The sequence below is a fragment of the Dicentrarchus labrax genome, unplaced genomic scaffold (assembly GCF_905237075.1).
Source record: "Dicentrarchus labrax unplaced genomic scaffold, dlabrax2021, whole genome shotgun sequence".
In the NCBI taxonomy this organism is placed as follows: Eukaryota; Metazoa; Chordata; class Actinopteri; family Moronidae; genus Dicentrarchus; species Dicentrarchus labrax.
Window position 1 is genome coordinate 22183227 of NW_026136704.1, and position 27717 is coordinate 22210943.

Consider the following 27717-nt stretch of genomic DNA (forward strand, 5'->3'; position numbering starts at 1 on the left):
TTCTTTGCCTCTTGCTTCTGTTCCCCTCCCTCTTAATCCTCCACCTCGCCTCCTCTTCTTCCTCCTCCTCCTCCTCCTGATAGAAACTCCTCAGCGCAGGCAGCAGGGCTTCAGAGGCGCGCACTGCCGTATTTCCAGCCGACCGCACACTTCACAGTAACTAACGCTGCGGCTGCAACTCGAGTTTCACAAACTTCATTTGGTGTCGATACCATGCTGGATTAAGCTCATTAACTTCTGTAAATCGGCCAAACAAGGTTTGTTTCACGGCAAGCGCAGGTACAATGACCCCATTCTGCTGCACAGCGACTCATTAGAGGTAAGTTGGACACTTTTTAAAAATTCTAAACAACAAATTAACCTACTGAAAACAACAAATTAACCTACGGAAAACAACAAATTAACCTACTGAAAACAACAAATTAACCTACTGAAACACAATTTTCTTGTGCAGCTGAATCAGACACTCTATTTACACCCTGTTGCTTGTTTTATACCTGTTAAATTAGTTATGTTTGTACAAACAAGAGGACCAGATTAAATAAATTGGAATTTTGTAGTGCGACAGAGGATAACACAACACTTGGTCTTACTGTTTTCATGGTCCTTTGTTTCTCTTTTGGAATATTACAGTGATTGCTCACAGCTAATAATATCCTGTCAGCTTTGTGCTTGTAAGAAGGCCATTTCACCTCAGTGAACATATACAAAAGCATTATCAGCTGTCCTCTCTGGCTTGGCTTCTGTTTTGCGCAATTCATAACTTTTAAACTCATCTGTTTTTTTAAGTTTCGCTGCCAGTATCTACACTGAATGCCTGTTAATGAGTAAACTTTGGGAATTTGGATACTGCACTGACCTCTTTGACACTGATTGGTACTACTCTCTTTTATTTACCCTTCAGAGGTAAGATCCGTTTTCTACAGGGCTGCAGTGTTTGCACTGTGACCTGTAGGTTTAGACGCAGATAGCGAGGAGGACACGGACACTTAAGGACAATGGATAATGGAAATGATGTGGATCTGTCCAATAAAAACATCACCCCATTGTGGAAACGCCGCACAGACAATTGTATGAGACCCCAGGACTCAATCAAACCCAAACCACGACCCCTCAGTTACCACTTAAATGGGGTCACGACGACGGACTTCCCTGTGGAGGACAACAAGTCTTTGTTAACCTTGAGCCAACCTGCTGAGAAACTGGTCACACCACCGTGTTGGGGCAAGAACACTGTGGTGTTAAAGCACGTTCTGCACAAACCCTCCAGGAAATCCAGAGTTGTTCGAAGCATCAGCATTGGGCACCTCTCCAATGGACTCTTCTCATTGTCTAAATTTAGGTCTGAGGATAGCAGATCCGCTTCACTGGACAACAGAGTGTATAATGGAGACTGTGACAGGGGGAAAACCAGTAATGGGACAGTATGTCCTGAAAAGCGTTTCCAGGACCCCCAGAAACGCATGTCCAGTCAGTTCGGTCTGAGCTCACAGAAAGACCAGATAGCATTTGGGACGAGTTCTCCATCGCATGAACCGGTTCCTCTTAACCTCTCTTCTCCTGTCACGTCTCCATGCAGTCCTAACAACAACAACAACAGCAACTACAACCACCATGAACTGTGCTCCCTTTCATCGGCATCCAGCCCCTCTCCTCCAGCCAGACTTACCCCCACCCCATCCCACAGCTCCACCTCCAGTATCCCCTCCCTCTCTTCCCTCACCTCCTCAGACCCCCCAACCCCACGCTCCCCGTCGCCAGCTGACGGAGGACAGGCGCTCCACAGACAGTCCTCGTCCTCGCTTGCCTCCTCACAGGACACCAGGCATGCCTCTTCCTCTTCTTCTCTCTCCTCCACCTCACCCTCTCCTTCGCTTTCCCCATCTATCTCTGCCCCTCCCAACATTGTCCTCAGCACCCACAGCCCTGCTGCCCTAAAGATGGGCACCCAGCAGCTCATTCCCAAGGGTTTAGCATCCGATAATCGGCAGAACAAGGCACCCCCCCATGGGCAGCAAGGCCAAGGTTTGGCAGGGCTGCTGGGGTTGGATCATTCCAAGAGAGCATTAAAAACCCTCAGCATGGTGGAAACAGGACCCTATTTTTCTACAGGAGGAGGCCACGGGGAGGGGGCAGAGGGGGAAAGTGAGAGTCCAGGGACACTAAGAAGAGGCCTGAGGAGTACGTCTTACAGGAGGGCCGTTGTGAGTGGAGTAGACTTAGAGGTCCCGTCGGTAGATCCAAAGGCCCATCGATTGTCCCAGCCTGTCATCAGAGGACTAGATGGAGATAATTCAGCTTCACCTGTCAGCCCAGTAAGTCCTGGCCTCACTAGCCCTGGAACAGCCAAGCCTGCGAGCCCTGTGACCCCCAAACTTGCGAGCCCTGTGACCCCCAAACTTGCCAGCCCTGGGACACCCAAATCTGCCAGCCCCAGGATTTCAAAGCCTACTAGCCCCGGGATTTCAAAGCCTACTAGCCCTGGGATTTCAAAGCCTACTAGCCCTGGGAAAGAAAAGCCTAAGAGCTTGGGGAAAAACAAGGTGTGTAAAACTGTTTGTCCTGTTTGTGTTGGGTTCAGAAGGTACATGTTGGGATGCACTCGAGAAACAAACACTGTTGCTCTCGAAGAAAAAGATTTTAAATCTCCCACAGTATACAAAAAGCTTCTGTTAATTTCATAGCTTTTTCATGAGGGAATTAAAAACCAGTCAGTTTCAACTTTTAACTTTAATGTTTTATGGTTTGAATTTAACTATTTTGTTCATGTTTGAGTTGACTCTCTAGGTTATATAGATTATGTACTAACAGATATATCTGGCTCTATTCAACAAGTTTTAAAGGAATAAATGCCAAAAGAAATCAGTTTGGTGGGTTTAAATTTGATTGTGCACAAAGATTGCTTCGACTCCTCGGCATTGAGGGGGATAAAGTCCAAATTGTAAAATTACCACACAGACCCAGTATTGTGCAACAAACTGAAACAATTAATGTGCTTGTTGGGAGACATGACGTAATGTGACACCATGGCCACACATAAACACTTATATACACAGTGGCTCTGTAATTAGACAGGAGGTCACCAGAAAGGGCACAGACAGGTCATGGACAGGTGACAGAGGTTCATAAGCCTGTTTCATTTAAGATTTGTGTGTGTAGCTGTGGTCCCTCAGAGTTTGTAGAAGTGATTACATTTGTGTTGTGTTTCTCTTTCAGAGTCCAGATAAGAAGAAAGTTTTGACCATTCAGCGGACGTTTGACAGCGAGGGTGAGAAACGTCCATCTGTTTTGTCTGCACCACATTTTCCCATTCATTTTACAACTTTTTTTTCAAACTTTAACATGGATCTTTATGTCAAAAAATGTATGTTTCAGAGGAGGAGCTGTACCAGAACTACCAGGAGAAGGCCTTACATAATGACTCAGATGAGGATGCCGATTCCAGAGAACCCAAACCCGATAGCGGCATCGTGGTCCAGTACAGACCTATACGCACCTCCTGGAGTCAGCTCAGTGTGGTCAGACATAATTCTTATATCTTTTGTCAGCCTTTCTCTACATCCAGCGCACAGACCAACATATAGTTTACATGTTAGTGTCCACACTAGTGTTGTGCCTGTGGAGTCTTGGAATGCTAGTGCTCTGAAGAATGCTGTCATATCCAGTTTGGCCACAGTCCATACCCATCCTCCCACTGTTTCTGCCTTCCTTTATCAGGGAGTACAGGAGCATTTCATCTAGAACTCTGGTAGGCAGGGAGGCAGACAGTCAGCCAGACCCACAGGAAGTCTTGGAAACAGTGCTGGGCCTAATGGCAAACTACTACATACTCGTCAGACTGCAAATATGCTTAAAATGTTGCCTCTACAGAGGAGTGTGGTGGCTCTGCATTACGTAATATAGTTATGGACTGGAACGGAGGGATAGAGGGATACAGAGGAATGGAATTAGCTAATTTTGTTTTCTTGCTAGGCATTCCCATCTGTTTGTTTACTTGTTGAGGAGGGGAAAACAGGCAAGGGTATAGATAGAGGCAATTAGGATTAGTTCTAAAATTGCTTGGCAAAGAATGATATGCACACAGTCTCTAATGAATGGGAAATTTGATTCAAAGTAGAGAACATTCAGAAAGTTCCTCTGGTTGTTTTTGTTCTCGTGTATACCATCAAGGCACAGAGGTGAACTGAGCTGAAACTGACATTCCCAGGACTCTAGCTGTAGAGTCAGCTCTCTTCTTCCATCACAGATGCTTTACAGCTGTGGTTTCTGTTAGCGTGAATGTGCTTGGCCAGTACATGACGTAAAACCACACGATTCTTCCTAAACTTTCAAATTTCTTAAGAAATGCTGGCACGACACTGGTGTGATAGGAAATTAATTTAGTTCAAGTTAAAGCCAAGAACCAGATACACAAGTTGTCAGCATGTGAGTCTCGCCTTTCCAACTAGTCTCCTCTCACTCAGCTCCTCCCTTCACTTACCGTCCCTGTAGTGCCTTTCGTTATTTAGAGTTTGATGAAATGTCACAACCCTGAATTTTCAGTTTCCAGGAATCAGTAGCTGGAGCTGTTTTGGAAGATACCTTCTCCCATGGCCCTTAAGTGGCCTGAAGTTTTGTTTATTTTGTTGTGCTTCAAACAAGTAAACATGGATTTGAGCTTCAAAGTAACTAACTTAATAACTTATAATTCACTATTGAATAATACACAATTTTTCTTTTTTGATTTTGATTCAGTTACACCCAGTGAAACAGGATAAAGTTCAGTTGGCACGACAGGGCATATGGTTGCTAGCACACTAAAACCTTACAGCCTTACTTTGATAGCAGGTTTTGCTGATATAGAGTGTTAAAGGTTTGACGGAAGGGAAAGTAAGAGCAAGTCATAAAGTGTATGTACAGTATGTGTTAAAGGAATAGAAAGAGCCACTAGAGATGTTTTGTCTGCAGGTGTGTTTGTTCTCAGTGTTTGCTGAGGGCTGCCAGGCAGATACTAGAGACAAGGGAAGCTCGTACGGGAGCAGTATCGCTTCTTTGTACACCAAAACAGGATGAGAAGCTATTGGAAGTAAGGAAAGCTGGCCTCTCCAGATTTCTGCCTGCATGTGTGATGTGGGAAACTATAATGTGAACGTGCCCAAGGTTGTGTTGGTTATGTGGTGAAACATGAGACGGTTGCATGTTTTTTTTTTTTTTTTTTAACCTTACCTTCAGTTTGACAAAGCCACAGGCTTATTAATTCAATAGAACTCCACACCCAGTCCATTCCGAAAGATTGCTTTGTTTCAGTCGAATTCAAATATCTCTTGACTAGACCTCGCCAGCCGCATACCAACATGCACATGTGCTTTCCCTTTCCTTAAGCGTATTTCTTCGACCATGCAGCCTCACCACTTTCAGCAGCACAGCCCATTTTATCTTTAGAGGTTTTTGGATACAACAAAATTTCTATTTCTACACCTCTTCATCCAGTGAAGATCTTTCTTTTCCGATTTTATACAACAACTTCAATGGCTATCTATTCAGCACGGTATGCAAAGTGCTCCTTTCTCTGTGTCAACACACACACACACACCCACGCTATAAATGCAAAGGGCCCCAACTAAAAAAAAAACTCAGTGTAGTCAAACAAGTGTGACTTTGTATTTTAAATCTATTAACGACTTTGAAATCATTCTTCTCATTTTCCCCTACAAATTGTGTTTTCTGTTTAGGTAAAGAAAAGTGGTCTCTCTGACCGGATGAGTCAGGAGGAACGCAAAAGACAAGAGGTAGGAATGATATTTTTCATTTTGTTTGGTTCAGAGTGAGAATGATCCAATTGTTGGCTCCATGTACACTTTACCGTGCACTGGGAGAGTATGGCTGTCCATCATTGGTCTAGACCAATAAAAAAAGGATTAAAGGAACACAGCGGGGAACATGCGTCATGAACTATTATATATTTAAAGCAGTTGCATTGTAAAGGGGAGGAGAAGGACAGATGTTCCTATAAATATTTGCCTGAATTCATGTCATATTAAGACGAGACTAATGAGTGGAAACATTAAACTGATTTGACAGAATGATGCTAGTGCTTAGATGTGCATGGTATTGCTCAATAGCATTCCAGGCATGATTGCAGAGTACAGGTATGCCAAGCACGATCATGACAGAAGCCATCTTACAGAGCAGTGAGTGAGTCAGGACCTTCCGGGCTAACTGAAGCACTCAAAGTCACAAATGGATGTAATAAACCAAATATTGTGTGGGGGGGGGGGAACCACAAACATGAGTACCCTCTTTTCAGTCTCTCCCTTCTTACTCTCTTGGTCTCTCCTGTCCCCTCCCCGTTGCTCCCTCTTGTCCTTTTTTAGTCCATTTTTGAGTTGATCTCGTCGGAGCACTCTTACCTGCACAGTCTGGAGATCCTGATCCGCATGTTCAAGAACTCCGCAGAGCTCAGCGAGGCCATGACGAAGACTGAACACCACCACCTCTTCTCCAACATCACCGACGTCTGTGAGGCTAGCAAAAAGTGAGTGGTTGTGTTGTAATGTGTAACTTCTTTAGACAGAATTATCATCAGATGGAGGACCTATAAAAAACCTGCTGGTTGTTATTTTTAGGTTGATTTTACATGTTCCCTAAAAGTCTCCGGTGTTTGTGGTTTCTGGTTGTTGCTAATGAGCTATGTAATTTTTCTTATTTAACAGCACTTTACAGTTGGTAGACCGCACTCACTCCAAGTGAGGTGTGTCTGTAAACACTATTTACTGTATGGTGATACCATTCTTTCAGCCTGACGTTCTACCCTCAGTCAGAGTTGTTTTAATAGTGAGGTAACTTGCTGATAGACAGAAAACAGAGCCTGGGAATAAGCAAGGGGCAAATTGAGTAAAACAACAAAGAACAAAAAGAACAATTAAGCTTAATTATAGTTGCATTTTGATCAACATTAACATTCCTTGCTGCTTGGCTCAAAAGCAGACTGAATGTGTATGTGTGTTTAAGAACAATGCCAATGGCCAAAATTTGCTGCTATGAGCCCTCTGAGTTTACCTGTCCATCATGATTTATAGTGCATGCGTGTGGACTGTTTAATGACATTCATGGCCAGGTAACCATGAACTGCCAAGGATCCCGTAAACTGATGGAAACACTTGTGCATGAGAGGCCATGAAAGTTGAGACTGATGAAAACTGTATGTGCTGCCTCAGCAGTAACTGTGTAGCACCGGGCTCCATTATTTCTGCAAATAATTGACAGACGGAGTTCAGACCCCATATGTTGTTTGTTAGGTTAATATGTGTCATGTGTGTTTTTTTTTATGAGATTACTACTCAGTATGATAATGGCTTCAAGTGCGACTATGATATAGGTGTTGAGTTTTGTGTATTTCTCAGTGTTGATTATGATATCAGCCTTAAATGCTAGTCTGTAACTGTTCACCATGGCAGCGGTCTCATGTTGTTCTGTGAAGTTCAGGGATGTCCCTACACTAGCAGGCTATAGGCACTAAAGAAATTGGTCCAATGTTGACAGTGTTAGAGAGTTTTCAGGGTTATTCTCAAACCTCTAGTGTTAATATTACACTGTAAACCTTGGCTAGAACCAAAGCAGTGTAACATTCTGATGTCCAATCAGTTTATTGTGATGCACAACAGCAGAGCAGAGTGCTCTGAAAACATTAACCCTAAGCTCTAATTTTCATGTGTTACGTCTTAACCAGGGGCTAGCTGGAAGCTCTGGTTTAAATAAATAAATTATGAAATGAAGATAGCATTAGTCTTGCTGTTGGGCAGAGCTGACAAATGTATGCGTGAAAAACCTTTTTAAGACTGTTAAGTAGTTTCTGTCTGTCTTAGTGAAGGTGTGTGTGTGTGTGCATATGTGCAGAGCATTCACTGCCTCCCTTGTGCAACTGTTCATGACATTTGCTTAAGGATTCCATGTCAGGATTGCAGCCCCCTCCCCAGAGACAGAGATTTCCCGATTGCATGCAGTATACCATCTACATGTACATTTCCAATATCAGGAAGGAAAAACCGCTTCTACAAATATTACTCCTTACTTTCTACAGCTTATTAGGCACATGTGGATTGACATGAACAGTATTTGTACATTTATTTATGCCTCATTGCCACTTGAATGGTGGTATCTGAAAATTCCTCAAAAACTCCTTCCGGTGTTCAGACGTGCTGCAACCCATCTCACTCCCCTTTCTCATTCCTGACACAGGCCACACACATTAATGTGATACTTTACCCTCCCCACCTAAATACTGAGACTTGCATAGCTCCAGGGAAGAGAGTGGGGGGCAGAGCGACTGCAGCTCTTAAGATAAAAATTGGCCTGTAACACAGGTTAGACAAGATGTTTTACTTTTACTTTGAGCTTTGAGTTTAACCTCTCAAAGAAAACAGCAGAAATATCACTCCACCTGCATGCTCCTGTGTAGTCTGTGTGTGTCGGTGGGAGGGCTGCTGAGTATTTTAAATGCTGGAGTTGAGCGACACAAATGATTGTATTTCATTTGAAGCCTCAGGATATGACATACCTTATTCATAACCATAACATACTTCATAATAGCAACAATATATCATAACACAGAGTCAAACTGTAACAGGGAGCATATACTAGAAGGTTTCTACTTTTTTTCATCACCCTGATTTAACTCCCCTCTCTTGACCTCTTGTCTCTTGACATTAGGCTGTTATATGGGTCAGTACGTTTTGCCCCAGGAGGGAGTGCAGCCTGAACTTGAGTAGCCTTGACCTGTTAAGGCCCTGAATACACCGTAAGGACATGGGCCATAGGGCAGGGCAATGTGTGTGTGTGTGTGTGTGTGTGTGTGTGTGTGTGTGTGTGTGTGTGTGTGTGTGTTGTGTGTGTGTGTGTGTGTGTGTGTGTGTGTGTGTGTGTATTGTTTTCCTGTGCGCTCATTATTAGAAAGAGTATGGTTCAAAGAGTATGGGGTCAAGCATGGAGCTACATGGCCACAAGAAGCATAGTTTGTTTCCCAAAGATAGTCATAACACAGTGTGTGTGTGTGTGTGTGTGGAGTAGTTAGGGAGGGGGCTGGGTGGGGGCACTAGAGGTGCTTTTGCAGATGAGCTCAAACACAGTCCAACCGGTCATGGTCAGCGTCCTGTGTCTGTGGGACAGCTTCCTGTTTGTCACCTTGGATCATGCATGCAAAAACACTTATTCTCTGGCCATGTGGTGTGCCGTTAAACCGGCCATCTGGTGGTGCTCAGGAAGAGGAAAAGCCTCTGTGTTATGGTTAATGGTAGGCTATGTCTATTTTAAGAGGTGGGGAGTTCCTCTTGTGTGATCTTACAGCGGGTTTAGACGAAAGGTGTTGCCGTTGCTTCCTGCCTTCCTGACTTTGTATCTGTCATTGTATCCTATATTTTCCCCAGTGAAGGATGACCCGTGATTTGATGTGTCTGACTCAGGCTGTTGCCATGTACGTTGTAAATCCCTGACATACTAACCCTTATTCATCATGTGTTCAGGTTCTTTAAGGAATTGGAGGAAAGACACCAGCAGAACATAGTGATCGATGACATTAGCGACATTGTTTGCAAGCACTCCCAGTCCAACTTCGATCCCTACGTCACATACTGCTCCAATGAGGTCTACCAGCAGAGAACCCTGCAGAGGCTGGTGTGAGTGACCGAGCCGACATACAAACAGTTCTTATCATATCTCACATGGATTTGATCCAACATGAGTGTCCTGACACTTTGAATCAGGGAGTTTCACTCATTTTTTTCCTCTTTTTTTTCTCTCTCTCTGTCTCTCTGAACACCCTATCTCCCTTCGTCCTCTTGTGCAGGTCCAAGAATCCAGTTTTTAAGGAGGTGCTGACCAGGATAGAGGGCCACCCAGACTGCAGGAACCTCCCCATGATCTCCTTCCTCATCCTGCCCATGCAGAGGATCACTCGGCTGCCCCTGCTCATGGATGTGAGTGCACTGAAGACATACAGTAGCATGGGCTTTGGAATGACAAGACTTTCACTCTTATGCAACATTTTGTTTATTCATACTGCCGTGACTCATTCTACATTGGGTGTGTTCTGACCTCAAAGATGTTTGTGTGACCTTACATAATCCCTAATAATCTTAACTGATTAAACTTCTCTTTCTTCCTTTTAATGTTTTTATTTCTTCTTTAGTTTCCTTTGGCACCATGTTATTCTGTCCCTACTGTGCCTCCCTCTCTTCCTGTCTCTTGCTCAACTTTCATCCTCTTCTCCCCCGTCTTCTGTCAGTGTCTCCCTAGGGACTCTGAGGTTTATGCTTGTACACTCAGAAGCTTTTGGATCATGAGAAAGTTTGGTTTCATTCCACTTCTTCCCACAGCTTTCTTGAGGCATCAATATCTTATACTCTTATACTCTTTTGATAGAGTGTGTTGTGCATGGGTGCAATGAATTGTTGTGGGTTTTTGTTCATGGACGTGTTTCATGTGGGTTTTTTTACGTTCTAAATTAGCGTAACCCATTTACACCCTGTCTCCTTTTGTTGCAGACAATTTGTCAGAAGACGCCTAAAGACTCGGCACAATATGAAGACTGTAAGAAGGCTTTACAAGGAGTCAGCAAGGTGTGTGGGTTTAAGGAATTAACCAGAAATGTTATACACAGTTATTCTGGATTTTATAATTTTTCAACCATCCATACATATCTTTAGTATTTATGTATATGTAGTATAGGGATGCAATGCCTTAGGAGACTTAGCTTTTAGACATAGGAGCATAGGATAAAGCTGACAGGCAATCACTTCCTATTTAATGCTGAATTTAGGTGAAAAATCTTCTGCAAAAATACAATTTAAAAACAGCTAATTTCCATCACTTCTTATGCTTGATCATTTTGAGCACATCAATCAAGGAATACTTTAACTATCGTCATAGCATGCAGGCATTTTACAATAAATGGATACAAGTTGAAAAAAAGAAGGAATCTGTACATTGTAACAGACTCTTTGTGTATGTATGTGAATGTGTTTGTGTGAACAGGTGGTAAGGAAGTGTAATGAAGGAGCTCGCACAATGGAGAGAACAGAGATGATGTATACTATCAACTCTCAGTTGGAGTTCAAGATCAAGGTATGGATACGGCCTAAAATATGTTTTTTTTTTTTTTTACACACTTGCATCATGGATTTCTTTTGACAAAACACTGGGTTAACAAAGGACATGAACAAGCTTTAAGTAATTGTCCGACATATTGGGAAATGTGCTTTTTCACTTCTTGCTGAGAGAAGAGTTAGTTAGTAAATATGTGCTGTAAATATGACGCTACAGCCAGCAGCCAGTTATCTTAGCTTAGCATAAAGTTCTTAAACTGGGCGAAACAGCCAACCAAAATCCACCTACCCACACATCTAAAGCTCACCAATTTAAAATATCCTGAGTGTTGTTCATTTGGTACATGCACGTGCAATGACGCAAAACACATTCCTGCCAATGGCTTCATGTAATGCTTTATGTGACATTCTTAACACTAACCAATCCCTCTTCTCGTGCCTAAACTTAACGAACCAAACCAATGAAGGCAATGAGTGCTAGCCAATCAGAAACACACCACCCTTAGGAAAAAAGTTTGCCTATGGGGATAGGTATGTAGAGGTTAGTGTAGATGCTGCTAGCATCAGTTATATCAGAACTAGACAGTATTTCTTAAAGAATGGCACTGAAGGCAGATGGTTCCCTTTTCCAAACAGTTTCCAATGACGACGTTCCAAATGGCTCTGTGTTACAAACCATCTGGCATCTGGCACATTCTCATTGTCTTTTATGGCAGTATGTGTCAGACTGTTTCTTAACCTGGAGTCAGTGTGTGCAGAAAATTGTCAGAGAAGCTAATGTTAGGTGGATTTTAGCTGTATTAGCCTGTTTGCAGTCTTTAAGCTAAGCTAACAGGCTACCGGCTGTAGCTTTATATGTAGTGTGTGGTATCAATCTTCTCGTCTAACTCTCTGCAATAAAGTAAATAGGGGTATTTCCCCAAAATGTTAAACAGTTTCTTTAAATGTGTATTTATTAATTCTGGTACTATTATGTAGAACATGGCCTGTCATTCACTGACATGTACGCACATGCAGACACAGCAATTCAAAGAGCTCACCAGCGTCACTCACTATCTATACACATAATGCACACAAGGCTTGGCAGGCTCAAGTGTGTCTAAGTAGTGTGGGAAATAGCTGTTGGCACATTTGGGATTCACAGATGTCTAGCGAACGTATTCTCAGTCTGCATAGCCAGCTGTTCACACATGCATGTACACAACTTGTGATTTAGCATTTCCTGACAGCCACAACATTACAGACATTTTAAAAATACATTATTTGATAGATTTATGGCCTTTCCTGTTATCACATAATTCTTCTTCTCTTCCACCAGCCATTCCCGCTGGTCTCATCCTCCAGGTGGATGGTAAAGAGAGGAGAGCTGACTGCGTTTGTGGAGGACAACGGCATCTTCCTCAAGCGGACGTCGCGGCAACAGGTGTATTTCTTCCTCTTCAATGACGTCCTCATCGTCACTCGAAAGAAGAGGTGAGTCTGTGCGAGACCGCAGAGAACCAGTGGTGCAGTTCAGGCCGGGTCTGTGTTTGATTTAGCTGGTGTGAGTGTGGCCTTGGTGTGCAGGCTTTGCTCATAACTCACCTGTTCTGACATGTTGAGGGTGAAAGTGTAACCAAGAGCCTTGGCTTTCACTCTGTGTGTGAGTGTTAACTGCATGCGATGATGACCCTGAGGGTGGGTAATATTGTCCTTTCCATCCGTTTTAACTTGCCCTGGGAAATGAGCCTGTTCAGATGAAGGACAGTTGTTGAAGTCCACACTGAGTTGAAAGCAAAACAATTCAAATACAGGAAAGAGAACAGAAACAATAGCTTCACGGTCGCAGTGTGAAGTCATTATCAGCAGGTGTGACCAGGAATTTTAAAATATCGAGAGACTGACACCCACAGATGCTTGGTACAATCAGACTGATGTTCCACGCTGCCCCCACAACTTAATCGCCTTGTTTAGTAAGCTGAACAGGTGCAGTTACCTGAAACCGCTGCGACTTGGCATTGTGAACCTGAGCCTGTTTTTCTGAATGTTGCAACATGTCCTGTGCTATGACTCATCTGGAGCTAGTAGACCTGCATATTGTCAGCCCTGTCAGTGAGTGTGCTTTCCCCTCCTCTGTTTCCTCTAGTTTTAGAGAACACCATGAAGAGAGCCATAAAGAGGACTTCCTTGAAATGATGTGGTTTTCATTTGCGTGTGTGTAGTGTGGGTGCACATGCACAAGTGTCTCCATTTTTGCCAAAAAAAAAAAAAAATCCCTTCCCGTCCATCTCCCTCTGCGTCTGGAACTGATTTTACCGCCACTCAGAATAAGAATTCCTTAGAATCATTAAAAAAAGAGAAAGAAAAGAAACATACCATATGATATTTTTCTGGGAATCTGATCCGGGACGGTAGACTCCAACAGTGCGTGGTGTCAGGCCTGTGTTTGGAAGAGGGATTTGGGAAAGGGAGTGCTCCGGAATCAGAGTGTGTATTTGTGCGCGTGTGTGCGTTTGAATGGGAGAAGCTGTTATAATATTGGTTTGTACCGCGGGGAGCGCTGGAGCCCTGCTGTGGCACGCTACTCAACTGCACTCCATCTGTAGTAATCAAAACAAAAACACACCAGGGGTACACGAGGCTAGCCAGGCACAGCCAGGTCACAAACCCTCCTAGACATAATGGTATAATAGCTTTTTCCTTGCCATTATGACTCGGAGTGTGTGGGGGGATAGCTTACAAGCAGCTAACTGCACTTTGTTGCCAAATACAATAATTCTGTTTGCTCAAATCCTTCTGGCTTCATTTTTCATGAGTTTACGTTTCTAGGAATACCATGAACACCAGAAGGAAGGGGGTGAGAAGGTCAAAAAGCCACAGCACTTACACAGTAGAGAGAAAACATGCCTATGACTTTAGAATGTCTTCAGTTTTAAATCTCACATCAGATCTGTGTTGGTTCGGCTTTAAACAATTTTTAGGAATAAAGGTTTGAGGTTTGAATAATAAATTTGAGTGATCTACAAAATGAATTGGCAACGTTTTTCTCCAGTGTGAGGATTTATTGCTAATCTGTGTTTTTATAGTTCTGTAAATCGTATATCTTTGAGTTTTGGACTGTTGGTCGGACATAACAACACATTAGAAGACTTTGCTTTAGACTCTGGGAAACAATTATTATTATTTTCTGACATCTAATAGACAAAATTATAGATAAAATAGATACTTATAAATATAGTGTCAATAAGAGATTTGTTTGACTCTCTCAGTATCAACTTTGGACTGGATCCAATAATTGAACTGGTTATTTGAAACCAACCCCATGTCAGACCGGGCTTTTGTCACGCAGCGGGGAAAGTGTTGATGCTGCACTCTGGCTCACAGGAACACTTACATAACAGTCCACACCAGCTGGCCCCTCTCTCATCTTCACTTCCCTCCTTTTTCCCGTGTGATGTTGGGCATCATCTAAACATTTGGTATTGTTGAGTTTGAGATTTCCATCTCTGTCTCTTCTCTGTTTTTTTCCCCCTCCTGTTCTTTTCCTTTCCTTTTGGTAGTCATGACCTTATGGCGTTTTTTTTCCTGTCCTATCTTTGTGCGAGTGTGCGTGCAGGTCTATAATCCTGACACTTTCTGTTGTAGTATTTTTCCCTCCCTCTGTTTGTTTGACTATACCATAGTTTCAACACTCCTACTTTGCACCAGGCCATTATGCTCTTACTTTGTGTGTGTCTGTCTCTCTGTGTGTGTGCGTGTGTTTATGTGTGCGTGTGTTTATGTGTGCGTGCATGTCCATCTTTAGTGACTCATCTCAACATCTCTTAGAAGGTTCAAAGAGTTAAATCTTAACTCTTGTGTGTTGAACTAGTAATGTGGCAGCTGGCACATGCCTGCGCTATCTCTACCGACAGTGATCTTCATTCCAGCGAGGTTCCTTGCGAGATGGTCAAACATCAGATTGGATTTCTTTTTCCAATTGTTTGTTTTTTAACATTTTGACATAGGATATCTAAACTATGTCTCACCTTCATTCCTCTGTTTAGCAATTATCCAACACTGTATATCCGCCCACCTGCCTGCACACATGAAAAAACTCACCCCATGAACATGCAGATTCCCCACCCATGTCATTCCACAGTGTTGTGTCAATGGCATTCCAGGCATTTTACCTGAAGGCCTGTCAAGAGACAAAATGCTGACCCTAATTCCAGCTATTTTACACTAACACTATTCCAGATTATCCAGTATTTTATTTTAGAAACCATTTGGGAGCATTAGGATTTGGATTTACATGAAGGTCTGAAATGTTTGAAGGTGAAAATGTATAATATTTTAAAGGATTTTAATATTTACGCCTCAAATTGGGGTAAAGTAATGGGTAAATGAATGGTTTATTACAGAATTAGGATTATGTGAATGGTGAAAGGGGATTTTAAGTGGTAAAAACCCCCAATAACCAAAAACGTTTTCAGTGGTTTTGGTCGATTGTTTAACCCCTAAACATATATTCCGTTCAAAATGCCAAAACATATTACAAACCATTTATTTATACATTTGGTAACAATTTTTTATTTTATTTTAGTCCCTCGGTTCCCAGTGTTTTTGCTAGGCTAAGTTAACCGCAGCTTCATATTAACAGACATATAGTGGTCTCAATCTTCTCATCTCCCTCTCAGCAAGAAAGCAAACTTTTCTGTTAACCTTAAGGTCAGTCTGGTTAGGCTGATGCACATAGAGCAGCTTGTGGTTAGAGTTGGATGCAACTTCTTCCGTGCAAATACTCTTTTCTTGCATTGTCTATGTCTTCCAGACCGTGCTCCCTTTGCTGTCCACTCTCTCTGTTCTTATCTGACTTGTCTCTCCCTGGACTTTTTCTCCTCTTCTAAGTGGTTGTGGGCAACATGCTTTAACTTGATTGATTGGTGAGCAATTGGGGTTGATGGCTAACAGTTGGACCTTGTTGAGAACCTCCCAACCATGACCGTAGATCCTCCAACCAGTCACAACCCCAGAGTCCAGAGGATGTGTGTGCTTGTGTTTGTGTTAATGGAAGCCCGTAAGAAAAGAAGAGACACTGTCACTACTGTTTGTTTAACTGCTACCTTTGTCCCTGCGTGTGTGTGTGTTTAGCATGAATGTGAACACTAATGGACATGCTGGCTTAAAAGAAGCTCCAGTAGCTTCTCAGCCTGGCTGCTGTCCCAGTCTCGGGTTGATAAAATACATGTGGACTGGACTTAAGCTCCAGTTCTTCAGAGCACGATGAAAACACTTTTTCTCCAGGTTCAGCTGCTTTAGATGTGCCATGATTCATAATCAGCTCCAGATGTTCCTAACTAACTGTGTACTGCCAGACATGGGGTCACGCTCAGGTAAAGGGTACTCATGGGAAATGTAGGCATGTACTAAAGAAACTAGGGGGCAGCTGATTAAGAGTGAGGACGTGTAGATGGCTGAATGTTTAGACTTTTTGACTGGCACAAAATATGTCATAATGTGATTTATTCATCCAGGTGAATTTGAGTAACTAACACAGCCGTGTAGCCTCTCAGGGGTTAAAAAGCTAAGGTGCCATAAAACCCTATCTCTACTAAAAGCAGTGAGATTAAATTTAATGTGTGTGAGAGAGTCAATCGATGAAGTATGTAGTACACAGTAATCAGTAAATATTGTAATATTTAAAATGTAATTTTGCACTCAGTTCTCTATTGCAGCAAGATTATAATTTGTTTTTCAAGCTTTGTATATATTTATATTATATTTAAATCTAAATTAATTAGCCAATGGGACTTTTTTTTTTTTGCCATGACAGGCATTCATTTTTAAACACTTTAATCTGTATATAAACATTATGATTTAATATAATACTGGAAAAACAAAGTAACAACATAGTATATTTTTATTAAAGCTCCAGTTGGTGATTGGTGTAAAATGTCCATGTTGGGACAGAAACAGGAATGCAGACTGTAACATTAGGGGCTGAAGGGCACATTATACCAATTGTGGATTTGGGCTTTCAACAGACGACCACAGGAACCATTTAAAACAACAGAAGCACAAATAAGTCCTTCCAGAAATTCAAAATGAGGAGCAACCCTCTGTTGAATGATACTAATGTTTAAGTGTTGTAACTTGAAAAAAGTGGAAGAAAAGCAGCTGAATCCACTTTTACTTTGAAAATCAACCTGCCAAAGGTCTATCTGAATATCTGGATGTTTAGACTAGCCCTCATGATTGAAATTACAGTTTTATCTTGACATTTCATTTTTTGTTTAGTTTTAGCAGATAGTAGGATACAGTTCCAGGAAAAATGTTTCTGAATGAGTTTATTTGACTCTCATATTCAGTTTACATCAGTCTTCCACTGAAGCAGCAATGTTTGTGTGAGTATGTTTGTGTATATGAGATGCCATTACAGTACACTGATATAACTGCACAGCTTTGTGTGTGTATGTGTGTATCCTAACAGTTACTACTGTTGTTTTATCTCAAATACATATATGAATCTAATTGCAGTTTATTGGCTAGCTTGTTGAAGGTCCAGTTTGTAACGCTTTTGGAATAAATGAAATATAACATTCATAGGTATGTTGTCATTGGTGTATAATCACCTGAAAATAAGAATTGTTGTGTTTTCGTTACCTTAGAATATACAGAGGGAGTGGGTCCCTTCTATGGAGGCCACCCTGTTGAACCACCATGTTTCTACAGTATGTCAGAAAGGACAAACCAAACACTGGCTTTACATAGGCCGTTTTTCACAAGTTTTGTGGCCACCGTAGTTTCTCCTTCACACGAATGGGAGGGTGAGGTGAGGGGGTTGTAATGTGCAACTATACTGCTAGATGCCACTAACCCTAACCCTTTAATGATGTATGATGGGATGCCAAGCAGTTACACCTTTCTCGAACACACTACAGTAAGTGAACTCTTATTAAAGCTTTTTGTCTCTGTCTTTCAGCGAGGAGAGTTACACAGTGATAGACTACGCTCTCAGGGACCAGATCTGGGTGGGCTCCTGCCAGCCCGAGGATCTCAACCTGTCACCCGTCAGAAGCACTGCCAGCATGTTGAGCTCACGGCAAGCCGGCGCCATCCATCTTTTCCGTCTGCGTTTTCGTAGCAACCACTCCGGCGAAAAGGTGCCCATGATCCTGGGGACGGAGTTACTGTGAGTGCAATTATCTTTTGTGACCTTTGTCCCACTTGTGCTGTTTTTGTTTATGACTTGCATTTTAGTTAATCATTTACGAGATCTTGCTGTTAAGGAACTGGTGAATCATTTTTTCCATTAAATAACATTACACCTGCACCTTTTTACATAAGCTGGAGTAGACATTGGGTTTAAGTTTTTGGTTTACAAGCAATTAATTTGTATTTTTTCTGTGGCTGAATGCTCTCCTCTATACAAAAAAAACCCTCCTTCTTTTCTTCCTGAAACAGACTCATACTGCTTTATCTTTCCTTTATGTGCTTTAATATGCTTTTAAACTCGAGATAAGAAAATCCACTTACCCCTCTCCTTAGCTCTTATTTCTTAGTCTCTTTTTTGGACCATTCAGGTCACAGGGATATTTGGTTACATCTATTCTGAAGAGACAGCCTGAGCCATGCTGCTTGTTGTTTATGTGACCTAGGAAAGGAAGTTTATTAGTCTGTTATACAGTCATACAGTCTGCAGTCGTACTGTAACACAGACCGGCTGTACCAGATAATTGTTTTGATTACGGAGCGTGTTCCAGCACAACCATCTATTCTCAGAAAAGCAACTGTCTTTGTTTAAAGTAGGCTGACTGTAGCAGAAATCTGTTGCATGCGCAGCGTGAATGATTACTCACACATCTGAGCTAGAAATAGAAGTTCCTTGAAATTCATGCCTGTAGTAGTGTTGGCAAAGTTCTCACCAAACACCAAACCCCAAACCCGCTGCCCGGATTCCACCCCCCTTTGTACAGCAAATACAGTGAAAAGCGAGGTTGTTTAGATAGATTATATAACCCGCACAAACAAAGGGGATCTGTCATATATCGGGCTTCATACAGGGTTTATTTGTTCTAGTTAGCGTTAGGAATTGCAGTCCATATGCACACACATACACACACTCAGTTTTCACTGTAATTATTTGCTGTGGTTCAAGGCTTTGTTAGGGAGTGTTTTCATATGCACAGGGCCCGTTCCTCCTCATTCCTGTGTAGTTAGAGAACCTCCTTCTGTATTCTCATTATAGAGGGTGTGGTTTACTCCACTGGACAAAACACTGCCTTTAAATTGATTGTAGCCCTTTTCTAGCTTTTTTTTCGATTTTTTTTTTTTTTTTTTTGCATGAGCCAAGTACATATTGTGTTATTTTGTGACTACAGGTGTAAAGTTATAATCTAGAAGATTTTAGATTTTACTACAGCTTTTTAATGTTAATTGTTAAAGGTAATAGAAGGCGTTCAGTCAAGCAAAATTAAACCTGTTAACCTTACGACAAGGTACCAGTTCAAAGAATAAGTCATTTTTGAGGGAGAACATAAAGTAAGTCTCCTAACAACAGCTCAGTATATGGTACAGGTGCATAGAGAGTGACAGCTGAACAGAATATCAGAGAGACAGTAGTCAGCTCTGTCTTAATGAAAAGAAACCCCTTGATGTGTTAGAAATTGATTGCAACTTTCTCTGCCACATCAGCAAACGGTAGTGGTGGTCCCAACCTTTTCTGCCTGTAATCTACTTATGTCCTCTTGTGACTGTTTATAAAAGGCATTGTGTCATTTGTTCATTTGAATATTTTCTAGAGGCCTGAATGTGTAAAACTATAATAGAATTTCACAAGAAAAAAGAAAACCTAATTCTATGTTGCAGAAGTAAAATGTTTTATTATTTCATGCCCAGGAAATTGTCTTGACTCTTTCAGTTCACCCTGGGATCCACTGAAGTACTGTGCATCTCCACTGCACAATTGTGTGCTTGTTGCTACTGAAAATTAAATGTAGTCTTCTTGCTAAATAGTAGTGTGAACCACTGATATTAGCCCCCACGCTGTTGCTAAGTGAAACACTGACAAAGCGACTGCAGTAATAGTGTTAAGTGTGACTGCTATGGGCTTGTGTAGGAGGGAATGTTAGTGACATGAGTTAATACGCTGCCCGCTGAGCTTTATACACTGCCAATGTATACATGGTTCCCCTGTCTAACTGCCCCCTCTATCTAGTGTGTTGTTGTGGAAAGCCCCTAGATTCCCTCCTTTTGATATCCTGGGTTTGGGGCCCTCTGCTTAGTTGTAATGGTGTGTCTGTGTGTGTGTGTGTGTGTGTGTGTGTGTGTGTATGTGTATGTGTAGTGTATGTGTGTATGTGTATGTGTATGTGTAAAGGCTGCAGTGCTCCACTCGCTGTAAGTACTGAATGAGCCGAGGAGAGGAAACGTTGGCAACTGTCCATTGTTACAGTGGTTGCTAGGCATTGTTTAAGCTGTTGCCTAGCAGCGGCCCATTGTTAAGTGGGCTGTTTCCCACGACTATCCCTCCCCGCGCCTGTTATTTCACTCCCCCTCCGACTCTTCTTCACAGTCCCGCGTCTCATCTTTTAGACAGCAGCCAGTGTCAGCTCTTTGTTTGCGATGACCAGAGAATTACTTCCTTTTCCTCCGGCCATTCATCCCAATGTAGTGATCTAACCCAACATGACAAATGGAAGTGGTGTTACATTAGTCAGCCTATTTTGGTCCTCTAACAGAGTAAAGGAAAGTACGGAGGACAGTTATGAGTATTGAGGCTTTCTCAGAAATAACTATGCGTGGAGAGTAGGGCATGCAACTTTTGATTATTTTCATTATCGATAAAATTACTCATTATTGTGATTACTCATTAAATATATAAAATGTCAAATAATAGTAGATAATGCCTCTCACAAGGTCCAAGAGCCCAGGGTCACATCTTCAAATTTATTTTTTTGATGGCAGGGCTGCAACTAATTATTATTTTCATTATTATTTTATACATAAATAAATCTTTGTGTCAATAAAATGCCAGAACATTATGAAAAAGTTACTAAATTTAAGATATTCAAATCTATGTAAAAAGCAGGAAATAGTCACTTTTGAGAAGCTGGAATGAGCAAATGTTTTGACTTTTTTGCTCAATAAATGACTGAACGACTTAACTGACCAATGTTCCGTTATCTTCAGCTATTAATCAATTAATTGACCAATCATTTAATCAGAGTGGAGAGGTCAAGGTGGTGGAATGAGTATGACCTGTGTTGATAGAATTTCATGAAACCAGGTGATTTATTCAGTTCAACTTTGTCATTATACTTGTGTACAACAAAACAGTCCTGTCATAAGATTGTGCAACCTACTAAAAATAATGAATGACTAAGTTATATGCAAAAATGATTAAAAGGCAAGATAGTCAGCTGATTTATTCTTGATGTCACACCTCAAAAGGAGAAGACGGCAGAAATGCAGGCCTACTTTGTGCCTGATTTCTTATCTGTTGACGAGTGTTGGAGCAGGGACAGAAATAAGTAGAGAAAAACAAGTGGCTGTACTGCATACCTTTGCCTATATTGTTCACTACACCACTGAATTTAAGTGCAGCTCAAGTCGGGTTCCAATGTGAAATTCCACACATTCTGACCGCAGGCGGGTCTGTGTTTTTTTTATTTTTCTGTGGAAATGAAACTGTAGAATTTGACTTTTTCTCATGTTGGTCAGTGTGGTTTGTTTCTGCTTTCAGTTCACTTTTTCTCTCTACCTGCTGACCCTTTAAGCCGATGCCTTACCTGTGTCCGTGTATCAGTGTGTGAGGTCTTAAGAAGCACACATGCAGTAAACTGATCTTTGACCACAGTGGTGACATAATATGTCAGGAATTCAGACAGACAGCTGGATTGGAGATAGCACAAGGACGCCACTGTAGCTGCTCTCTCGACAGTCGCCCTCCCATCGCTTGTGATGCTCTTCTTTTTCTCTGTCTCGTCTTCTTCCTTTTCTCTGTATCCTTTTGTTCGGTGTGTGTATGCCAGCGCGCCTTCCCCATGACCCTGATGTCGTGTCCTGTCCAGTGTCAGTGAATAGTGCTTCTCTATTAGTGGAACAGAGCAGCTACAGAAGTCTGTAGCAAAACAGTTCTGTTAGTCAGATATGCAGCTATAACACAAAGCAGTACCGGTTACGTAACAACCCCAAACTGGAGGAGGGAGTCTGTACTTCTGTTGCGCACTTTCACATTTTTATTTTTTTTTAACTCTATCTGCTTTCGTTTATGTTATTGTTGTTTTTGATTTTTCTCACTAAGTCTGCTTTCGTTTAGGGTTTATGATAACGAGAAGCTTGCTGATGGGAATCGTTCCCCTTCTGCTTGGGAGTTTCCCTGGCTGGTCAGCTCCAGGCAGAGAGATGTCAGTGTGTTTGTTGTCAGAGTAGGAAGTGTACCCGAATACCGTTCTGACCTGTGGTTAAGTGGAAACAAGGGAGGGACTTGGTTCGAGAGTCAACAAATTGATAGGAGTGAGCAGAAAGGTTAGGAGGAGAAGGAATGAGATGAAAAACAGTGGTCTGGCGCTGATTTTAAGTTGGCAGAGGAGGGGAGGTTAGAAAGAGGCTGTCATCGCTCTTTATCTGCTTTTGTGAAAGAGGTTTTACAGTGCGGCAGTGAGGCCTCTCTTCTTTTTAGGGGTGAAACAAGAACCTCCGTCAATAGATTTATGATACTTGGCATTCTCTTGTACGTTGGGATGAATGGTTAAAGGCAGAGGGAAGCTTTACTACCATGAATAGACTGATCCTGCACAGGCACTTAACCATCTAGAGGAGAAGAGGGCAAGCACCTGCCATTTGTGCATATGCAGTATTCATATGCCAGCGTGTAAACAATTTTTATTTTATTTTATTTTTTTACCTGAACCTCTTTTTTCGGTACGTGCCTCACATTCCTGAAGTGCCTCTGTAACACGTGGTTTCCCGTTCGCGCCTGTGCTCGGTATAGACATATATATATTGAATACACGTACATTCATAGCTTCGATAAGGTATTTCAGCTGTTTAAGCACGAGAAAGCGACCTGTCATAATGGCGTGTCATGTATGTGCACATGTATCTGTCTGTCGGCATGTGTGTCCAGCTGTCAGAAGCAACGACTAGCAGCTGCCCTTCCCGCAGAGCAGCTCAGACATTAGAAGAACTTGCGCATTCAGCACAGAGAAGCACATATTCACTTTTGTTTGTTCTCATGGGATGCCCAGTCTTACCGGCCTTTATAAAGCAGGCAGGAAAGATTAGAAAAGTCACAGTGACAGATGGATCCCCAAACTGATCAGTGACTGTCACTGTTTCTCACAAAATATTATTTTATATAACTAAATATCTCTATAAAATACAGGTTAAATAATATACTGGATTTGTTTCAGTAGTGACTGACAATAACAACATAACAACAATAAGTTATTTTTTTGCCATGGTTCTATGAATAGCAATGTTGGCCCATCAGTTAACTACTTTGTTTCAAACTGAAATATCTCTTTTTTTTTTCTTAGGACATTTTGTACACACATTAATGATTTGGAGAGGTTGAATCCTTGTGACTTTGTTAATCCCCTCACAGTACATTAGAGATATTAATGTCCCCCTTAGGATGAATTGCAATAACGTTTGTGATCCCTTGACTTCTCATCTAACACAATCAGGTCAACGTTTCTCCAATACTTGGAGGTTGGAGGTTTCTGACCAATACTTGACATTCCCATCAGCCTCAGCAGTTTTTTCTGTTAATTAGCAAATTTTAGGATGATAAATTAAGACCGCGAGCATGGTAAACATTATACCTGCCGAACGTCAACATGTTAGCCATGTCACTGTCAGCATGCTGACGTTAGTGTGAAGTTAGTGCCCTCAGTAGCCTTACAGAACTGCTGGCATGGCGGTAGCCTCTTAAGTCTTATTCTCTTTTATTTGTACATAAAATAGCTGCAGTATTGAAAGCAGTAGCTCACCAAAGGAATCAGAAGAATATGAATGCCAAAATGAAAAGTTGAGTTAACCTCCAAACAAAGTCAGCAGTAGAGCAGGAAATCTCGAAACTAACAGAAAATATGAATATGAAACCGAGAAAATGATTGATGTCTCTTTACTAGTGAGTGATTATTTTCCACCTGGTCTTTGACCCCAGCAAGTATTTAAAATGGCAGTGGTGTTACTGAACATATTGCAAGGTACCAGAGGAGAGGTGATAAGTCTGATAGCTGTCGATTGACTCCAAAGGTCACACTGAACCACTTGCATTGTGGGTGCACATTGATTGAAGTTAATGATTGTATTTAGAGTAAGGGTTATAATAGTTTAAGGTGATTTCATACGGTCCAATAAGTTGCTGAGGGATGACGTGACCTTGTATTTTACAGCTTGTGTGTCCTGAAAAAGATCAAAACAGCATGCGTACAATGGGAACACTATAATGAGGTCTGACTCATGGGACTTGCCTGTTTGAGGTCCATGTGAGGCCTTTGTGAAGAGTGTCCACACACATACTGCTCTGGGTTTGTGATTGTCTGTGCATGTTGTACCCATCTGCATGATGTAGGCTGACGCTGGTGAGTCACAGAGGGCCTCAATAACCCCCTCTAGTTCATTTCCTGAACCCCCATTTATCTCCCCCCCCCGTCTTGCTCTTTCTAAATCCTCGCAGTAGATGGAGACCAGGTGAAATGAGAGATAGAGTTTCTTGGAATCTGACCTGTGCGACTCCACCCACTGTTTTGGTATTTTTCCCATGAAACACACACGATAGAGAGAAAGCAAAAGCAGGTCTGTTTCCTCCTGAGTATCAGCCTTTGTGCTTGTTCTCTCCCACTGAAAACATACCTCTGTTCTCCCATTGATGGGGGACAGAGGAGGGAGGGATGGCAAAACCTGCTGGGCAACTAAGGTATCCATATGCCTCAATAATCTGTTAGCCTGTGTTAGACGCTGCTTGGTAAAGTCTTTTCCGACTGTCCTTTTGTAGCTGCATATGTTCTCAAAAACAGCTGTGACACGGCATGTGCCACATCTGTAGCACAAAGTCACAACATTTAAACTCCTTCAACCACAATTTAGGAGGTGAACTCCCCACAGCACTGGAGTTGTGAAGTTAATAAAACTCTTTATGCCTGAATGGTTTAATAACTCATCCGTGTGGTGTTTTTGTTTTTTTTAAGGAATGAGCGTGCTCGATGGATCAGCGCTCTGGGCCGGAGCGTCAACAACAATAAGTGTCAGGACCGAACCAGTAAGTTCCCACACAAACTCTGACCTCTACTTTTAGCCTATTGCACCACCGTGTGGTGATTTGATGAAAGTTTTTTTTTTTCTCATATGGTTTTAAAACAATTGGCTTGTTAAATCAGATATATTGAAATAAGGCCAGTGCGACTTATCCCCAGTGTTTTATTTGACTTGTCTTTATGTGTTCTTTTAGGCTTCATGCAGGTGGAGGTGATCAGAACTTACACAGCCAAGCAGCCGGATGAATTGTCCCTGCAGGTGGCTGATGTGGTGCTGGTCTCGCAGACTGTAGAAGACGGTACGTTAGCTCTAAACGCCTCTCTTGCCTTTCCACTCACCTTCTTTAGTATTCCTCTCATTTCCCACCTTCCTGTTTTAAATTCATCCTTTCCATGGTGCACTTTTATACGCTCTCTCTGTTTCAATACCTCTGTCTCACATAATGGTCCTTTTATACCTGTTTGAAGATGGGGATTTATACATCTACAAAAACACACAAAGGCCAAAGGTCACTTCCCTTTTGGTGACCATGGCAACTGGCTTTCATGTTAAAGAACAGACAGCACTGAGCATCAAAAGCAGACAGACAGTAAATGCGTAAGGAAACACAGCACATGCTTCAGTTTTCATGTCGATACAATTTTTCCCTCTTAGGCTGGTATGAAGGTGAGCGACTGCGCGACGGAGAGAGGGGGTGGTTCCAAGCCGAGTGCGCCCAACAAATCACGTGCCAGGCCACCATTGAGCGCAACATGCAGAGGATGGACCGACTGCAGGGGTTGGAGACTAATGTGTAAACCAGAGGGCTCTTCTCATCTGTTAAAGAGACCTTTTGACACGCCAGTGACCTGTCTTTTTAAGCACTGAACCCAGAGAAATGAGTTCCGTAACAGCATCAGTGACCTGCCTTCAGGGACCAGGAGGGACCAGTAATGGGAGCTGTGTGGCTGCTGGAGTCCGTACAGTGGGATAAATATGCAGACTTCTGCTCAGCGTTCGCTAAATATCAGGCATGCTGTCTGAATTTCAAGCAAAGACAGAACAAACACAGTGGAAGAACAGAGGTTTCCTTAATTACTGATCGGTCCCTGTGTGGGCGGGATGGCTTGACAGTGGGATCTGTCACATTCATTAATTCTCCGGCTGGCTAGAAAACTTCACACCCAGAGTCACTGCCTTCGACACCCTGCTATATAACAACTGTTGGTGTGAAATTTGTAAATTCTTGTTACTTTTTCAAACATATTTTTTGAGTGTAAGTGATGTGCAATGTAATAATTGAGACTACAGTGCCGCTATAGGAGGTAAAGTAGAAGAAATGTTGAGAAAATGAACACAGCCTGATGTGCGCTCTGTTAATGAGGCTCAGGCGACGTGATCAGGAGCTTTTGCCAGCCACACTGTAACTATGAAGATGCTGATTGTGAAAGTGATAATAAGGGTGGGATTGGCAGCTTCTTTACAGTGTGTGGGTTAGTGTAGAAACTTGTTTGAGTAGAATCCGATGGCAAGTGTAACTATTACAATGATATTTACAAGAAAATACAATCGGGTTGAGCTGCCAAAGAAAATTGTCTGAAGCCTGTGGCACTTTGTGTAAATAGAATAAGTCATAATTATTGGAAAATCTAAAGAATTAGTCATCTGGGAGGTATAATCTCATATGTCATCCATGGGCTAAGCAGAAGGGCCAAGTGTCTCTCCTCTCTACCTTGCAGTTTGTCACTGGTTAATGTCAACACCATGAATCAGACTCTACATTTGTGTCCCAAATGCCATTTTTCTCTCTATCGACTCAATGATTTGGACAGCCTGAAATATCACACACACTTGATGCCAGCCAGAGGTGTGTGTGTATAAATATCCCCCTCAGGATTTATATCTGTGAAGCCAAAATTAATTTGTGTGCGCTGCTGATGGTGAGACCGGAAGGGAGGAGCAGCCCCTGCTTTTAATGTGATTGTCCAGTTTGAGTCATCTTTTTAGTGTTGCCATGCCCAGCCAAAGGCAATAAATGGCTTGGTCAGAGAGTGGTGATAACACCATCTATCAAGCCCACTGCTCTGGCCCCAGACCAAATGACGACCACAACTGTTGAGCTACACGAAGCGAGGTATGACTGTAGCGGGCAGAGCACCCAGCAGGAAGGACAGGAGTATCCAGACGAAGCTTTGCATTTGCACTCAGGGAAAAAATTTGTTCTGTGGTAGCACACATTTTAAGCATGAACTGACGTTTATTTCAATCACTTTCTGTACTTGTAACTATTGTAAATCTTCTGTGTACATGTAAATATGTAAAACAGCCTGAATTCTAACATGTATGTTTTCCAAAATACAGATTTATATTGCAGAAAGTCAACCTTTTTATGTAGTTTAATCAGCCACTTTGAATAAAAGCTTAATTGCTT

At 42.1% G+C, this 27717-nt stretch overlaps 1 protein-coding gene across 1 annotated transcript; it reads left to right on the plus strand.

Moving 5' to 3' along the window:
• Window positions 1–91: 91 nt before the first annotated feature.
• Window positions 92–27716, plus strand: LOC127362427 (rho guanine nucleotide exchange factor 26). Its single transcript, XM_051398104.1, has 15 exons — window positions 92–319; window positions 905–2543; window positions 3217–3268; window positions 3376–3518; window positions 5712–5768; window positions 6354–6514; window positions 9498–9650; window positions 9821–9950; window positions 10518–10592; window positions 11008–11097; window positions 12397–12551; window positions 18022–18231; window positions 25241–25311; window positions 25501–25605; window positions 25962–27716. The coding sequence occupies exons 2-15, from the start codon at window positions 999–1001 to the stop codon at window positions 26102–26104; spliced, it is 3090 nt and encodes a 1029-aa protein (XP_051254064.1). The 5' UTR covers window positions 92–319; window positions 905–998; the 3' UTR covers window positions 26105–27716.
• The last annotated feature ends 1 nt before the right edge of the window (window position 27717 follows it).

Excerpts from the sequence above, each read along its gene's own strand:
- LOC127362427 (XM_051398104.1), top strand. The coding sequence starts at position 999 with ATGGATAATGGAAATGATGTGGATCTGTCCAATAAAAACATCACCCCA. Across the intron at positions 9,651-9,820 it reads AGAACCCTGCAGAGGCTGGT|GTCCAAGAATCCAGTTTTTA; the intron begins GTGAGTGACCGA and ends CCTCTTGTGCAG. Across the intron at positions 9,951-10,517 it reads GGCTGCCCCTGCTCATGGAT|ACAATTTGTCAGAAGACGCC; the intron begins GTGAGTGCACTG and ends CTTTTGTTGCAG.